This window comes from Capricornis sumatraensis, chromosome 7, assembly GCF_032405125.1.
Source record: "Capricornis sumatraensis isolate serow.1 chromosome 7, serow.2, whole genome shotgun sequence".
Lineage (NCBI taxonomy): Eukaryota > Metazoa > Chordata > Mammalia > Artiodactyla > Bovidae > Capricornis > Capricornis sumatraensis.
Window position 1 is genome coordinate 83,696,319 of NC_091075.1, and position 19,158 is coordinate 83,715,476.

Below are 19,158 nucleotides of genomic sequence, written 5' to 3' on the forward strand. Positions count from 1 at the left end.
TATCAAAGCTTATCAAGCTCTGAAAGTACATAATCCTAGTTGTTAATGTGCCAAATATATCAACAGATGCATGATGACCATAACTTAAGGAGACTGAGAGAGAAGTACAATCATTTGATGTTATATTATCATTTATAAAACTGAACACTGCTTGATATCACCAGTTATGTCACCATACTGGCATTAGCATGTCCAGATGTCAAATAAATAATGCACGCTAGTGAAGATTTCTTAATTCCTATGCAATACTTCTTTGACATCATTGCATTTATTTTCTGGATGACACCAAAAGTTTCATTACTTGGGAAGAAAGCACATTTATGGTTTAGGTATTTTATTGTGCTTATGTCAGTGTTACTAACATTTTATTTTTAATTTTCCAAACTATGAATCTTAATAGGGGAAAATGAGACAAAGCACTTCAAATAGAGATTGATGCCCAGTTTATCTTTAATTCCATAATTTATGAGTCATTCATTCAATTAAGTTATGCGGGAGAGCCACACAGGTCTTTATCCTCTAAATACTTACTGGCACGCAGAAGAGAGAACATATTTACTAAAACTTGTGGTTGAAAGCATTACATTCCATGAAAAATACTGGTGCATTGTTGAGACTTAAGCAGAGGAGAGAATACTTTGGCTAAAGGAATTGAGGAAGGTTTTATGGGAGAACAAACAGTTGATGTGAGTCTTGACATGTGAGTGAGGTTTACATATTGAAAGATGAAGTGGGGAATATGAAAAAAGACACTGGGTTCGAGAGCCTCTCTCTTCATTCTTTGGTCATGTGCTTTGTTTGAGATTGACTCTACTTCAGATTCAGGCATGAGCTCTAAATGTACTGCCATGCAGTATGCCTTCCCATACTGTTCTTAGTTAAGGTCTCAGTGTTATCGATTGATTTACTCTGTGGGGCTGTGTGTCAGGTTCCTGTCAGAGCCTGTGCCACCTGTGAAGATGCAGGTCAAGGGCTCTAACATGGGGGCTGGATTCAAGTTGGTGACTAGTCCCACTTTAGGAATCCAATGATCATCTGTTCTCCTGCCTCCTCATGGACCACTCCTTCTCTGTCTCCTCAGGATAGATATTCCTCCTTCAATCTATCTCTCAGTATATATCAGAGCCCTTGGGCTCTGCCTAAATAAGTTCATTTTGATCAGTGTCTTTAAATACCATAATAGTGCCAGAGCATTCCTGAATCATGGATCTTCAATTGCATAGCAGGCAATATTTTACAATTTGGATCTACAACTGTCTGTACTTTCAATTCTTAAAAAAAATCTCTGGAACTTTTTATGTATATGATCTACAATTATCGTTTTGATAACCACTTTGAATTTGGCTTCTGTAATATGCAACCAAAGGAACTGAGGTCTAAAACACATATAGTGATAATGCTGAAAAGCTAGTTTAAAGCATGTTTTCAAGAGTCTCAAACTCTGGCTTCACTTTGCCAGTCGTTCAATCATTGGATATTTACTGACAACTAACACCAGAATCACTTCATGGGAAATAGATGGGGAAACGGTGGAAACTGTCAGACTTTATTTTTTTGGGCTCCAGAATCACTGCAGATGGTGACTGCAGCCATGAAATTAAAAGATGCTTACCCCTGGGAAGAAAAGTTATGACCAACCTAGATAGCATATTCAAAAGCAGAGACATTACTTTGCCAACAAAGGTCCGTCTAGTCAAGGCTATCGTTTTTCTAGTGGTCATGTATGGATGTGAGAGTTAGACTGTGAAAAAAGCTGAGTGCTGAAGAATTGATGCTTTTGAACTGTAGTGTTGGAGAAGACTCCTGAGAGTCCCTTGGACTGCAAGGAGATCCAACCAGTCCATTCTAAAGGAGATCAGTCCTGGGTGTTCTTTGGAAGGAACGATACTAAAGCTGAAACTGCAGTACTTTGGCCACCTCATGAGAAGAGTTGACTCATTGGAAAAGACTGATGCTGGGAGGGATTGGGGGCAGGAGGAGAAGGGGACGACAGAGGATGAGACGGCTGGATGGCATCACGGACTCGATGGACGTGAGTCTGAGTGAACTCCGGGAGTTGGTGATGGACAAGCAGGCCTGGAGTGCTGAGATTCATGGGGTTGCAAAGAGTTGGACTCGACTGAGCGACTGAACTGAACTTAACTGAACACCAGAATCTGTGTTCAACATAAACACATTTCTATCAGGGCAGACACATATAAAATGATGAACTTAAGTTTTGAGTAAAAACAAAAGTGAAATTAACTAGCTTTCACAAAACCAGGAATGGCTATGGGGGTGGTGACATTTGATATGTATGATTCTAGAACAGACATAGTTTACCGTGTATAATTTTGAAGTGTATAATGAAGGGAAAATTCACTATAAACCAATATGTTCTTTTCTTATTAGTTAATTATTTATTTTGGCTACATTGTGTCTTCTTTACTTTTGCATGGGTTTTCTTTAGTTGCAGTGAGCAGGGGCTTCTCTTTGCTGCAGTGCACAGACTTCTCATTGCAATGGCTTCTCTTATTGCAGAGGTCAGGCTCTGGAGCACATGGGCTTCAGCAGTTGAGGCTCACAGGGTCTAGAGCATGGGCTCAGTAGCTGTGGTGCACGGGCTTACCTGCTCTGCAGCATGTGGGATCTTCCCAGACCAGGGATCAAACCCATTTCCCCTGCCATTGGTAGGTGGACTTTTATCCACTGCACCACCAAGGAAGTTGCAAACCCAGTATGTTCTTTAATTTACTTTAGGGTCAAGATATCACAGAGATTAATTTCTAAGGGTTATTTTATTCATATTATATCAGTTTAAAAAGTTTTAAATGTTAATACTATTATCTTTATCAGTAGAAACCCACTGGCTTCACATATAAGAGTTCAGAGTTTCGCCAAAATCATATAGTTAAATGATATAAGTCATAGGAAAGTTAAATAGTGAAAAGTAAGGATCTTAGAGTTAGAGCTGTGCTCAAGACCCAGGCCCTTATCAACTAACTATATAATTTATATTCTAGACATTGTTCTAAGGTGAGAGAACTTGCAGATAAAAATCTCTGTCATTCTGAAGCTTATATTCAAGTATGGGAGACAGAAAATAAACCAAACAGATACAAATATACACACTTTCTTCCGCATTGCAGACAGACTCTTCACTGACTGAGCCACCAGGGAAGACAAAATATACACACAAATATTAATATATATATTATAATGGCAATGGGTACTGTAATGGGGCAAATCAGGGTAAGGAAGATCTGATGCACAAAGGAAGAAATCATGGGCCGTTATTTTAGAAAACTCAATTGAGAGAATGAGGTTAAACAAAGAAAGGAGAAAGTCCTGTTTCTTTCTGGGGCAAAAGAGTTTTAGACAGTAACAAGAGCCAGTGCAAAAGCCTTACAGCTTGGCTATTTTTACAATATTCAAGAAACATCAAGGAGATAACTTTTATGAAGTATAAATTAGAGATAGAGCTAATAATGAGATACAGAGTTGTGAGATATTACATTTGAAGTCCTTGGAACAGTGCCTACTAGCAGGTCATATGTCATTCATCTAGAAAATATTAAAACTTACTGTTATCAACATTATTATTTTATTACTTCCACTAGGCAAAGATGCTTCTCTGAAGGTTTTAGAATACTTCATACCCTATAAAAAGGATTCATTTCAGAAGCTATTGTGCTTTTATATAATATGTGGGCAGAGCTCTGGCACTTGTCTGAACTAAATAGCTGCATTCAAAATGTCTATACAATTATCTTATTTGGCTACAAAAGAGCTTGAAGAAAAGTTTCTAGATCCAGCATATTTTAGCATTAAGCCATTGTATTTCCTAACATAAGAATTATGACAGGCATTTAATAAAATGTCAAATACTTCTTGAAATTATGAAATTATGAATACCACCATTTTTTCCAAAAGAAAAAAAATACCATGAAAAAAATAATTTTTATTTAAAACTCTTTTATTTAACTCTGAAACTTCAATACTTTGGCCACCTGATGTAAAGAACTGACATTGGCAAAGACCCTGATGCTGGGAAAGATTGAAAGCGGGAGGAGAAGGGGATGACAGAGTATGAGATTGTTGGATGGCATCACTGACTCAATGGACATGAGTCTGAGTAAGCTCTGGGAGTTGGTGATGGACAGGGAAGCCTGGTGGGGCTGCAGTCTACAGGGTTGCAAAGAGTCAGACACGACTGAACAACTAAACTGAACTGACTGATGTACCTTCAAGACATACATTTTCCCATGCCCAAATGATGATATAAACTTCAGTGAATATTACATATAGATAACAGTAATATATTTGCAATATATCAAATTTAAGTCTATATCACCACTGAGAAGTTAAAATTATTTGTAATTTAAAAGACATTTTAACCAGGAGCAAATATCTGGTTTATAAAATATTCAGGAAATTAAAAGGTGATCAAAGAGAATAAGTTCAAAGTGAGGGTGGAATCTAAATGATATTACAGTTTTGTGTGTTTATCAATCATATTTTAGCACAAGGGGAAATATGTATAATTCAATGTCAGTGTCCTCGATCATTCCTAGCACAGAATTTTTTCAGTAATTTGCTAGTGCTTTAAAGATAATTCCCCAAATTTTTGTTAGGTTTTGTCCACATCTCTTCATTTAGTTTTTCTTTTATTTGACAAAATTTTATTAATTCAGTATACTCCAGGTACTACAAGGTAGATAAGATTTTCTTAGTCCGAACAAAAATTGCCTTGAATGGATAGGAAAAGTCCCGTTAGACTCGTATCATTTAACTTCTAAATAAGTCTGTTTAAGTTCATGAAAAGTAAAATAAAATAGCAAGAGATATTTCTATCATAAGACAAATGCTCCCTGAAATTCAAGAATGCACATCCAACAAAATGAAGCAATTAAAGTTTCATGCCAAAAATTTGCTGGTAAAGAAATATAAATCTCAGATTAATTTTTAGTAAAGTGTGTTTTCCTTTAACCTGCAAATTCCTAGTCTCAACATCACAGTCTGTGTAATTAAAAAGAATTAATATGAATGAACAGTGCCCAAATTATAATTGCTGATATTTTTTAAAAAGTAATATATTTCTGCAATACACTAGATCCAAAATTATCAAGAGTTGGGTTTAATAATGCTGAAAATTAAGCTTCTCTTCTTAGGGGTAGATATCATTTTAATTCAACTGAGAAATACACTAGATACTTCTAGACACTAAAATTTACTTATTCTTGTATGATAGTTTCTGATGCATATGGAATTTGTGTACATGTGTGCATGCACGCTAAAGCTATACTGTTCTTCAGTTACCAAACAGTAGGTATACTGAAACTTCTCTCATTTTGTCTAATGCTGCAGATGTAACAAAGTGAATTGCTTTTAATTCAGTTTTATATATATTAAGGAAAAAATGGGGGCAGGGGACAGTGTTTGATTCATATATAGGTCAGCGAAGATACCTAGCTGAATGTCATCAGTAAATTCAAATTAACAATACTTAGGTTACATAGATAAACTGTAAGTCTACAGTAAAATGTTTCTTATATTTTATCTGTTCCTTAATAAATCTTCAAACACACAAACGTATTGGTCCCTAGACCTTGCCCCTTTCCTCCATTTTTATTCAGTAGACTAGACAAATAATACCTTCTTATGATCCCCATGAGCCTATAAATGAGTAACGCTTCTGGATTTACTGGAAAGGAAGAGGCTAACCAGTATCTCAGTCACAAGTAAATAACTGATATCACAGACCAGCTCTGCAAATGTATGATAGTCAACCACCCTTTTGGGTAGAAAAAACAGATTATATCATCATAGTTGTTTTGGTAGTTACAATTTACTCAATTCAATTAACTTACTTGCTCAAAATCAGAGCAAAGGTTTTATGACAAGACTAGTGGAATTAGCTTCTCTTCCAGAAAGCAAGGACAAAAGTAGAGCAGGCTCCATAAGTGACTTCAGAGAGAATAGATCATTGGGTCACAATCCAGCCAGGCTCTGGCTTGAGCAGGGCTGGCAGTCCTCAATAGAACACAGACTGCTTCCCAGCTAGCAATTCTGAAAGTGAATTACTGCTATTCTAATAGTAAAAGTAAGCAACAATTTCGTAAGAAAACTTTGAACACTTTTAAATGAACAAGAACTAGAAGAAAGAGAATTCTGGGGAAAGAAAAAGGATGTTCAAAGAAAGTAACAATGTTTTATGGAATTTATTTTATGAAAATAAAGTGTCTTGACTGTAATTTAAAGATGTAGTCATAAATCTTTTCGTCATACAATATGCAGGATACTGAAAATGCCTAATTCTATACATTTATCAGTTGAATAGGTGCCGAAGAGTCAAAAGTAAATGAGTAAAACAGTACAAAATCAATATGAATGATTTCTTGCCTTTTTTGAATCATATTATATTTTCAAATATTTCTTTAGGTTTAATACTTTCATGAAGACTTATCAGGTTTTCTGTAATAGTCTAACATCAGAGCATTTTCAAATGAACAGGTCTCATTACTGAATATCCCTTCTAACAATGGCCTGGATTAAAAATGGAAATATGTTTGTTGCAGGAATAGAACACACTCATGCTTTTATTTATATTTTTAGAAAGATTGATTATGCTTTGATCAATGTCAGGAGACACCTTCCTCATGAGCTCTTGTTGGGGGATCTGCCTCTTTGTTCAAAGTGAAAAATGTAGATATTTAATGCACATATTAATGTATATATTGATATAACATTCAATAAAATTCACTATATACTGATTGACATATTCAGGTTGAAATCATTCAGAAGCTGAATTTAAATGCAGTCTTAAAAATGGGGTGGTTATTTCTCAAAATGCCCATTTGTCAGAGTGTCTACTTTGTATCCATCACCCTGTTAGGAGAGAACGCTGGCTAAACTGGAATTATTAGTCTTATTCTTCTCAAATAATAAGCACAGACACAGGCCTTCCTAAACACTAAAACTGAAACCTTTGAGAGGATATATTGACAAATACTTTTAAAAGGAAAAAATAAAACTCAGGTTAAAATAAACTATATCAGGAAAAGATATGGTTATATTAACAACATAATAAATAATAACAAGTTAATACTACTCGTATGCAGAGAATATACCTGGAAAAGAGAAATTGTGTGCTTAAAAGTTAGAACTCATACAGACAAGGTAAAGCTTAAGAAATATATTCTACATAGAGGCTATCTAATGATATATCACTTGCCTGATTTGTTTTGGGATGTGAGTAACAGTCAAACAGTCAGATCAAGGTAAGGCAGAGATCAGCTGCAAAAGTTCAGAAGCACAGCTTCCTGTCTTACCTTCCACTGAGAAGGAAGCCGATAACCACTGCCAACAAAATGACTCCCACTGTCACAGACACAGCAATTATAGGAATCTGGCTTTGATCGCTGGATGCTGCAACTGCTGATAGGAGACAGAGAAAATGGAGCCTGTGGTTAAAGTGATCATATGCATTCAAATAAGAGCTGCTTAATAGTCAGTAATCAATGCACAGTTTAAGCAATTCACCCACACTTGGCTGAGATTTTCCCCTAATATCTCTTTCTCAACCATGTGTAATTGAAAAGACATTTTTAGGAGAAAATATTTATTTTCCAAATGGAAATTTGGAAGACCAATCAAGTCACTGATTATTTTTTTGTCATCATAAAAAATGAATGTCATTGTTCACATAGTATTCATTTAGCAATCTTAGGCTTGCAAGAAAAAAAATTGGAACTTAGTCTTTAATTTCAAACACCTAAATAGGAGATAATAAGCATATGAGATTTGATATTTTTAGAGTTTGCATGTGTCTATTCTCCAGAAAAAAATTGCCTCATTATCTTAGATAGAACTTTTTCTTAGAGGCATCAGTTGAAATGTCAAAAATGATGAGGCTATGACCTCATATGATATCACTATTATCAATATAATTTTAAAAATCAATATTTCAAGGAGAATATAATCACTAAATATACCTCCATTATTGGGACCACATTTTCAAAAATAACAGTATCATTTAGAATTTTAAGTCTACATTAAGATTAGGTTTATTTACATGATGGTTTTTAATACATGTATTTAGATGAAATATTTTATATTTTAATTATATAATTACCATAATAAGAGGAATATAGACATAATTAGATAGTTTCATCTAAAAAAGCAAATAAATTTTTCTTTTGTGCTGATAACTAAAACTAAGTTGATTAAAATAAGAAACCTATAGGGCAAAATATATTTTATTAATGTTCTCAAGAAACCCTCAGTGGGATACTTAGCATGCTTATTGGATAATGACATTATATTTTGATAAATTCAGAGTGAACTTAAATAAGCTCACCTCCATGATTACAAATTTTAGGTCACCAAAACTAATAACAACTATACTTCCTGTTTTGTTTTTTTACAGTCTCTCTGATCTTGGCCCTATCAATATTTTTGGACATTCAAATGTTTCCTTTTCGAGGCTTGTCACCTCTCCATTGATTCTTTCAACCAAAATTGACTGATTCTCTCACAACCTTCTTACACGATCTACATTTTCACCCTTTCAGATCAGTCTTCAAGAGTCCAATATTGACAACAACTGGTTCATGGATGAGAAAAACTATTATTTATAATCTAAATCTGTACTCTTCTTCTCCCTTTTCCTGGATAACAACAGTTGCAATACAAAGTCTCTTTACACTGCTTTTTCCTGTCCTGTGATACTGAGATGTACGGTAAAGAATTTATTACCAGTGAGCAGTAGAAATGTGGTAGGGCAAAGCTACCCCACCAGCATAGGTAGTAGCCTCCCCCAAGATTAGCTTTATTAATTTTCAAATTCAAATTACTTTTTTATTCCTCAATTCTTTAAATCTGCTTTAGGCAGGTGGCACTGTTTCTTGAGAAAACCATGAAGACTTGGTCTAAATAATCTCAATGTTATTTCATTTGGACTTCAAAGCTTTTGATCCTTTCTTTTAATTTCCTTACAAAGTCATGGTCATAATGAGTCTTCCTCATTTTCTCAGTAGAATAATCCATTCCCACTGCCTACATTTTAGAAATGTTAAATTTTATAGATAAAAAAGACTGATCAAGTCTGAATCCCATGGTTAAATATAATAGCATACCTTTCATTTGCTTTACCTACCTCCACTGTTTGAACTTTTCCTGTCTCTTCCAAGGCACTGATCTTTAAAATCTCCCTCTGGGGGAAAATTTTCATTTCCTTACAGTCTGCTTCTTTGCTATCTACAAGCCTATGAAATAATTTCTCTTGGGGACAACAAATTCTTATACCTAAATTTACTGACATTATTAATTTAAATTGAGTCTGAAAGCAGCTCCAGCATTTACTATACATATGGATTAAGGCAAATTATTTAACCTTGTAAAGTCTCATTTCATTAATCCCCAGAGAGGGATAATTTCCAAAGATCATTATTACTATTATTTTTTCTTTGCTTAGAGATAACTCTTAGCATAGTGTTTCAACTATTGCCAGCCTTATTTAAACAGGAGATATAATATATACATATTATCTCCTGTTTTATCCATCATTCTTATTCTCTTCTATTTTTCAACATCCTGACTGACTCATTTAGAACCAGCCTCACTGATTCGACACACAGGAGTCTGAGCAAGTTCTGGGAGATGGTGGAGGACAGGGAAGCCTGGCAAACTGCAGTCCATGGGGTCGCAAAGAATAGGACATGAATTAGTGACTGAAAAACAACATCTTCTAAGAACCAACATTATTAATTTTTTCTGAAACTTTTCTTCTTCTGCCTTTGAGTTCTGCGCTTGATATGATATCTGATAATATGATATCTGTGAAATGCAATGAGCAACTCTCCATTTACTTCACAAAGTGAAAGTCAAAGTGTTAGTCACTCAGTCATGTCCGAATCTTTGTGACCCCATGGACTATGCAGCCCACCAGACTCCTCTGTCCATGAAGTTCTACAGGCAAGAACACTGGAGTGGGTTGCCATTTCCTTCTCCAGGGGATCTTCTGACCCAGGGATTAAACCCAGGTCTCCTACATTGCAGGCATATTCTTTACCATCTGAGCCATCAGGTAATCCCCCATTTACCCTACCACACACTATAATGAGGTATTTGATCTTGTTGACCATACACTCCATCTTTAAAACTCTTCTCCTCTTGGTTTCTATACATGAGATGAGCTGATTTCTCTTTCTCCTGCTCTGAAATACTGCTTTGTCAGTTCTACTGATGCTCTTCCCATATTTTACGTGTGAACAATTCTTGATGAATGCTGGTTCTTTATCCTTCTCACTTCTTTCTTTCTGTCTCTTTCCATCTTACATCTTTTTCTTCCTGTCTCTCATAGATATATCTTTGCTCATGGTATCAGTTAACTAAAAGTTGAGTCAGATATGACAGAGTGACTGAACAACATAAGCTGAAGAGTCCCACATTTATATCTCCAACTCTTATTTCTCGTCAAAGGATCATTCTATTAAAAAAAAAAAACTGTTTCCATTTATTTGGATTTTATTTTCACATAAAAATAAACATGTTTAAAAAATTGATTCTTGGGCTTCCCTGGGGGGCTCAGTGGTAAAGACTCCACCTATCAATGCAGAAGATACAGGTTCAATCCCTGATCTGAAAGGATACCACATGCCATGGAGTGACAGAGCCTGTTGGCTGCAACTATTGAGCCTGTGATCTAAAGCTTGGGAGCTGCAACTACTGAGTCCACATGCTGCAGCTATTAAAGCTCATGTGCCCTCACGCCCATGCTTTGCAAGAAAAGAAGCCACCCCAATGAGAAGTGCACTTACTGCAACTACAGGGTAGCCTCCACTTGCTGTAACTAGAGAAAAGTGCACATAGCAACGAAGACAGCATATCCGAAAATAAATAAATAAAAATAAAAATTGACTCTTGAATCACATCCACCCTCAAAGGCATTTAAAAATAGTATCTAAATAAACAGGTTTCCCTAGTGGCTCAAATGGTAAAGAATCCACCTGCAGTGTGGGAGACCTGTGTATAATCCCTGGGTTGAGGAGATCCCCAGGAGAAGGGCATGGAAACCCACTCCAGTATTCTTGCCTGGAGAATCCCCATGGACAGAGTAGCCTGGTGGGCTGCAGACTGTGGGGTCCCAAAGGGTTGGACAGGACTGAGTGATTAAGCACAGCATATGTAAATAAACAAACCTAAATAAATCTAACAAACTACACTAGTTTTGTCTCTTTCTGGTTTAAGTAGAACTGAATTTTTCTTGACTTCTACTTAGTCTTAATTACCAAATATGTTTTGTTTCTCTTCTATGTTTCTCCCCATGTATTACTTTTTTTTTCATTAACTGTTCACCTATTTGATCAAAGTTGCTGTAGTATGGTTCATAGGTGTTTTGATTCAAATTCACTGCAGTATGGTTCATAGGTCCTTTAAGTGCTCCCTTTGACTTCTAGGTACTCACATGAGACATCTAAAAATATCACTTTGATCATGTTTCTCCAAACAAAATGTTAATAGGTACCCACTGCCTATGGAAAAATATTCTCAAATTAGAAGGGCATTCAATAGCCCTCCTAATCTGACTCTAACAAATCCTTCTGGTCTCAATGTGTCAGTGCGGGACACTGAGAGATAAGATAGTGGCATAAATAGGTGTGATTAATCAGAAGTAAAGATAAAAACAGGACAATTTCAGACTAACGAAAGTACTAATTTTGAGGGAAAAAATGGGTGCTGAGATATATGAAATGTTTCAGTTTTAGTAATTTCCAAGAAGTCTAACTTAATGTGCTAAAATATGGGAGAGTATTTTGCATTAAAACAAGTATTAATAGCATGTCAAAAATTTTAAAAAAATATTTAAATTAGTACATTTTATGAAAATACTTTGCAAGTAATGTCAAATCACAAACATTCACATTTACATGTTTATATCTACTGCCCACTGAAATCATATCTTTTTGTATAATGAAAAATTTAGCAAAGGAGCTGTGAGGAAGAATTTTTAAAATATATCTTCATTTATTTTTTAAAAGCTTGCAGTATTTTTTTATGTTTCTTGATGGGCTCTAAGTATTGATTATTTAATTTGCACTGATTAACTAATTTGAGTTATCTCAAATTAACTTGAGATAATTTATTAAAACTTTTATTATTTATTCCTTTGTTTGCCCTGACAGCATCAATAGTATTCCCAAATACATCAACTAAATTGAAAATAAACAGAATTTATAGGATACTGTCAATGCCTTCATAATTGTTCATTCTCTATCAGTGGTCAAAAAATGGTAAGCACAGTATGATTTATGATTATCCTTTTACATACTGTTAAAATTTTAGTATTTAAAGACATGAATGGGTTTTAGTCATTAATATTGCCTATTTTCTTATATATGTTTATTAAGAATTAGTTGGTTAATAATGTAGTTTTCGAAAAATAGTGGAAGAATGTTTTGGGAATGCTTAAAAGCAAATTTTGCAGCAATGAAACATATTACTATTAAAAGGATGTTAATTATGAAAATTAATGTTCTTTAGTAAATAATAATGTTTCTTTTTGCTAATTATTATATACTTGCATCATCTCTGGAAACTTTAAGATAGCATCTATTGAGAAATAGTGTTGTGTTCCCTTATTTTGCTTCCTCACTTTTGGTTGCAAATCCATATTACATAAATATTCTCTAGATAAATTGCAACATATATGAATCACTGAGTTTAATCACTGAGGCTAAAGAGATTTGTTAGAGACAGATTACAAGGCTTTTCTAAGGTCAGGCTGAGAATTTAGGATTTTCTCACACATAAATAAATATCTATTAACTTTCTTGATCAGGATAAGCTGATCAAAGGTATAACTTTTGATTTGTAATGAGTACACAGGAATTAGTAGGGAAATTTAAAGCATCATGGCAGACAAATAAGCACATGAAAAGATTTGGACCATCACTGGTTGTTACAGATTTCAATTAAATCAACAATGAGATATTGCTACCCACCTGTCCAAAAATGACAAAATAAAATAGTGACAATATAAAATGTTGATAATAATGTGGAGAAATTGATGATTCATACATTGGTGGTGGGCATATAAAATGGTACATCCACTTTGGAAAAAAGTTTGGCAGCTTCTTATGAAAATAAACATGCAATTACCATACAACTCCAGTAACTGTACTCTTAGATAGTTATCCCAGGGAAATAAAAGTTTAGGTTGAGACAAAAATATATACATGAATGTTCATAGCATTTTTATGTTAGTAGCAAAACTTAATAGCAAAAAATGGCATCAGCCCAGATATCTTTCAATAGGTGAATGTTTAAAGAAACTATGGTACATATTTATCATGGAATCAGTTCAGTTCAGTCACTCAGTTGTTCTGACTATTTTCGAGCCCATGGACTGCAGCATGCCAGTCTTCCCTGCCCATCATCAACTCCTGGAACTTGCTAAAATTCATGTCCATCGAGGTCGGTGATATCATCCAATCATCTCATCCTCTGTAATCCCCTTCTCTTCTTGTCTTCAATCGTTCCTAGGATTAGAGTCTTTTCCAAGCAGTCAGTTCTTCCCATCAGATGACCAAATTACTGGAGTTTCAGATTCACCATCAGTCCTCCCAATGAATATCACGGAATACTGCTCAACAATGAAAAGGAACAGACTTTATATGCACAACCTGGGTGAATCTACGGGGAATTAGACTGAATGAGAAAAAAATTCCAATCTCAAAGAGAATGTACTGTATGATTCCATTTTCAAAACATTTTTAAAATGTCAAAATTTTAGAAATGTATATTTAGAAATTTATGGCTCTGGGATGTCTCTGATGGTCCAGTGGTTAAGAATCTGCCTGGCAATGCAGGGGTAGTGGGTTTGATCTCTGGCTGGGGAACTAAGACCCCACATGCTGGGATGGGCAATGAAGCTTTGTGGTGCCACAACTAAAGCAGCCATGCACTACAATGAAAGATTTTTCATGATGCAATGAAAATCCTATGTCACAACTGAGACCTGGTGTAGCCAAGTAAATAAATAAATTCTTTTTAGAGAAACTGGTGGTTGCCAGAGATTACTTATTGGACAAGAGTTGTTCCTGAAGGTGGTGGTTGTGGTTATAATAGGGCAACAAGAGAGATCCTTGTGAGGTTAATGCTATTCGATATCTTGACTGTGATGGTAGCTACACAAACCCTCACAAGTGACCAGATTGTACATAACTTAATACACATATGTCTGCACACTCACATACAAAGGAGTACAAGGAAATGTAAGACTTCATTAATTCCAATATCCTAGTTATATTATAATTTTGCAAAGTGTTAAAGAGCTCTCTTTAACTTCCTTACAAACTCATGCTCATAATGAGTCTTCCTCATTATTTTCTGTAATCTGTTCCCACCTCCCACATTTTAGAAATGTTAAACTTTATACATAAAAAAGCCTAATCAATTCTGAATTCCATGGTTAAATATAACTCCATATCCTTCTGTTGCTTTACGTAACTCCACTGTTATAATTCTTCCTGTCTCTTCCAAGACACTGACCTCTAAACATCTCCCTTCAGAGGGAAAATTTCATTTACTTACAGGCTGCTTCTCCACTACCTACAAGCCTAAACAGACAATTTCTCTTGGGGGCAACAAATTATTATACTTAAATTGCTGATATTACTAATTTAAACTGAGTCTGTAAACAGGTCCAACATTTACTATACATATGTGTGGAAGTTAGGATTTGAAATAGCTCAACTGGAATTCCATCACCTCCACTAGCTTTGTTCGTAGTGATGCTTTCTAAGGCCCACTTGACTTCACATTCCAAGATGTCTGGCTCTAGGTGAGTGATCATCCCATCATGATTATCTTGGTCATGAAGCTTGTTTTTGTACATTTCTATGTATTCTTGCCATCTCTTGTTAATATCTTCTGCTTCTGTTAGGTTCATAGCATTTCTGTCCTATATTGAGCCCATCTTTGCATGAAATGTTCCCTTGGTGTCTCTAATATTCTTGAAGAGACCTCTGGTCTTTCCCATTCTGTTGTTTTCCTTTATTTCTTTGCATTGATCGCTGAGGAAGGTTTTCTTATCTCTCTTTGCTATTCTTTGGAACTCTGCATTCAGATGCTTATATCCTTCTCTTTCTCCTTTGCAATATGCCAGCAAATTTGGAAAACAGCAGTGGCCACAGGAATGGGAAAGGTCAGTTTTCATTCTGATCCCAAAGAAAGGCAATGCCAAAGAATGCTCAAACTACCACACAATTGCACTCATCTCACAAGCTAGTAAAGTAATGCTCAAAATTATTGAAGCCAGGTTTCATCAATATGCGAACCACGAACTTCCAGATGTTCAAGCTGGTTTTAGAAAAGGCAGAGGAACCATAGATTAAATTGCCAACATCTGCTGGATCATTGAAAAAGCAAGAGAGTTCCAGAAAAACATCTATTTCTGCTTCATTGACTATGCCAAAGCCTTTGATTGTGTGGATCACAATAAACTGTGGAAAATTCTGAGAAAGATGGGAATACCAGACCACCTGACCTTCCTGTTGAGAAACCTATATGCAGGTCAGGAAGCAACAGTTAGAACTGGACATGGAACAACAGACTGTTTCCAAATAGGAAAAGGAGTACCTCAAGGCTGTATATTGTCACCCTGCTTATTTAACTTATATGCAGAGTACATCATGAGAAATGCTGGGCTAGAAGAAACACAAGCTGGAAACAAGATTGCCAGGAGAAATATCAATTACCTCAGATATGCAGATGACACCACCCTTATGGCAGAAAGTGAAGAGGAACTAAAAAGCCTCTTGATGAAAGTGAAAGAGGAGAGCAAAAAAGTTGGCTTAAAGCTCAACATTCAGAAAATGAAGATCATGGCATCTGGTCCCATCCCTTCATGGGAAATAGAAGGGGAAACAGTGGAAACAGTGTCAGACTTTATTTTTTGGGCTACAAAATGATGGCAGATGGTGACTGCAGCCATGAAATTAAAAGACGCTTACTCCTTGGAAGGAAAGTTATGACCAACCTAGATAGCATATTGAAAAGCAGAGATATTACTTTGCCAACTAAGGTCTATCTAGTCAAGGCTATGGTTTTCTCAGTGGTCATGTATGGATGTGAGAGTTGGACTGTGAAGAAATCTGATCACTGAAGTATTGATGCTTTTGAACTGTGGTGTTGGAGAAGACTCTTAAGAGTCCCTTGAACTGCAAGGAGATCCAAGCAGTCCATCCTAAAGGAGATCAGTCCTGGTTGTTCATTGGAAGGACTGATGCTGAAGCTGAAACTCCAATACTTTGGCCACCTCATGTGAAGAGTTGACTTATTGGAAAAGACTCTGATGCAGGCAGGGATTGGGGGCAGGAGGAGAAGGGGAGAACAGAGGATGAGATGGCTGGATTGCATCACTGACTTGATGGACTTGATTTTGAGTGAACTCTGTGAGTTGGTAATGGACAGGGAGGCCTGGCATACTGTGATTTATGGGGTCACAAGGAGTCAGACATGACCGAGCGACTGAACTGAACTGATGTGGGGAAGTCACTCAGTCGTGTCTGACACTTTGCTGCCCCTGAACTGTAGCCTACCAACCTCCTCTGTCTATGAAATTCTCCAGGCAAGAATACTGGAATGAGTTGCCATTCCCTTCTCCAGGGGATCTTCCTGATTCAGAAGTTGAATCCAGGTCTCCTATACTGCAGGCAGATTCTTAACTGTTTGAGACACCAGGGAAGATACCATAAATCCTGCAATGTTGTATTTGAAGACTGTTTTTGAAATAATACATTAGTATGTGAAGAATTAAATTATAATATCAAGTAAATAATTCCTCAGTAAAACAACTGAAGTGTTTTCACAAAATAGTACACAAATAGTTGTCAAATGAATGGCATATAACACAAATGCTATAGAAGTCGAAATGAAGTTTTATTTTAACTATATCTTTTGATGTGTAGGGAGTTGATAACAATTTTAAAAATAATGAACAAAACTATTATATGGCAGGCTTCCCAGGTGGCACTAGTCATAAAGAATGGCCTGCCAATGAGCAAAGAGATGCAGGTTTGATCCCTGGGTTGGGAATATCCCCCGGAGTAGTAAATGGCAGCCTGCTCCAGTATTCTTGCCTGGAAAATTCCACGGACAGAGGAGCCTGGTGGGCTACAGTCCATGGTGTCGCAAAGAGTCAGACATGAATGAGTGATTGAACACACTCACAGTATTCTAAAGTGGTTCTTGACACAAACATTCTAATTTTCAGAATTAGAGTGTACTTTTATCCCCTCGAGAGAAGTTTCATGTATTACTCATGTTAATTTCTCTAGAGTTTAGCAAAGCCAACATATAATAGAGGCTCAGCAAATTCTTGCTGAATTGTATACAGCTTTCTACATGAAGGCCAAAGGGGATTGGTATGTAACAGATACTTGATACAAAGAAAAATTCATTCTTAAAATGCTTGCATATACACGTACACGTACTCAAGTAAAAATAAAATTCTACACTAAAGTTAAGAGGGAGTACAGAATACATCCCTAAAAGAGTTTCATTATCTAGTAATAAAAACACTAAAATTTGATTTTGTAATAAAAACATTAGTGTGACATTTCTTTCCCTCTAGAGATTATGTAGGAAAAATTTAAAAGAAGACAATTTTCAGGTGAGACTCTTTAAAACTATATGGAAAATGACCTCATATTGTTTGTCTCAATGATCAGATTGATGGGTATTGGCATCCTGGAAACTACTATACAAAAAAAAAGGAGGAGGAGTTTAACAAATAGTCTAAAGAAAAACTAATTGCTGAACATGCCAATCTCTTAAAACTAAATATAATTTTGTAATTTTTTAAAGTGACAGTTTTCATTGTTAGAGTTGTCTGAGCACTAGAGCATACGGCTTTGTTCCCAGAGATGGTAGACCACATAAGCATAAATAGAAACAAGGCCTTTGAGGGTGGCCAGAGTCACTGACTCGATGGACATGAGTTTGGGTAAACTCCAGGAGTTGGTGATGGACAGGGAGGCCTGGCGTTCTGTGATTCAGGGGATCGCAAAGAGTCGGACACAACTGAGTGGCTGAACTGAACTGAACTGAGAGTATGTAACACGTTTCCTCATAAATCCAGATCAGTGTTCAAGGTACAAGAGTAAATAATTAATTCATTGCCAATATTATGGAAATTTTCTAATTACATCTATTCATGTCAAACATATTTAAAAACTTTTCTAAACAGTATCACATGTTTAAATTTCAATATGTCAGTTAAACTTCAGACAAGGGACGATCCTTGAATGGAAATAAAGTAATTTATCTTTTTTCCATCATGGGACACTAATCTATATAAAATCAAGGGAAGCAATATTTAGAAAGTTACTGTTAAAGTAATAAAAATTATCTTCTAGATAATTCAGTTAAACATGCTTTAAGCAGAAGTATGTCTTCATTTTCTTAAGATTTGTATTATATAGATTTACAAAAATTTAAATTTAATAATTCTTCTAATCATCATTTCCCTTTCTGACAACAGGTCTTTCATTCCATGCTTTGTGACCATATTATTTCCCTCTGTAGCTTCATGTGTTGTGTTGCTTCCTTCCTTCTAGTTTTTCCACTGCTGAATTGTACTAGGCTGCAGCTTACACTCTGTGTATGGTGCTGTTTTACATGGCATCTTCAATACCCTTAACACTTGAAAGAGTCTAGTTTCTGTTTCTTATAGAATCCTTTTTTTCCTACTCCTTATTTTCTTGTGGTTGGAGAAAAAGCTTCTCTCTAGATGTGATAGAAAGAATTATGGGTACTCCCTCCTCTCCTAAGTGTCTGAGTCTTAATACCAAGAACCTGTAAATATGCTACATGGCAATAGGGAATTAAATTACAGATGAAATGAAAAAAAATCATTTCAAAGTAAATCTGATAACTATGCTCTCATTACGTTGGTATTCAGAGGAAGGAAATATGCGTCTTATAGTCTTAGTTTTACAATCACTAATTCTTACATAACTTGACTTTAAATATATATACATGTATTATATATGTGCAAACATATACATTTACACATATTTGACATTTCACACTACTTCTGTTATTTTCTTCCTAACAAGACTTTAGTAGTGTCTTTTTTTATCTATAAATATAATAAATTATTGCCTTCTGCTA

At 35.5% G+C, this 19,158-nt stretch overlaps 1 protein-coding gene across 4 annotated transcripts in view; it reads right to left on the bottom strand.

Annotated features, from left to right (window-relative positions):
• The window catches only part of EPHA5 (EPH receptor A5), a 412,214-nt gene that overhangs the window by 96,795 nt on the left and 296,261 nt on the right, over positions 1 to 19,158 (bottom strand). For 2 of the 4 annotated variants that reach the window (XM_068975450.1, XM_068975448.1), the window contains exon 8: positions 7,311 to 7,413. In XM_068975450.1, coding sequence (XP_068831551.1) covers positions 7,311 to 7,413 — 103 coding nt within the window. Of the gene's footprint in view, positions 1 to 7,310; positions 7,417 to 19,158 lie in introns of all 4 variants that reach the window. The other 2 variants (XM_068975449.1, XM_068975447.1) reach the window with 1 other exon arrangement.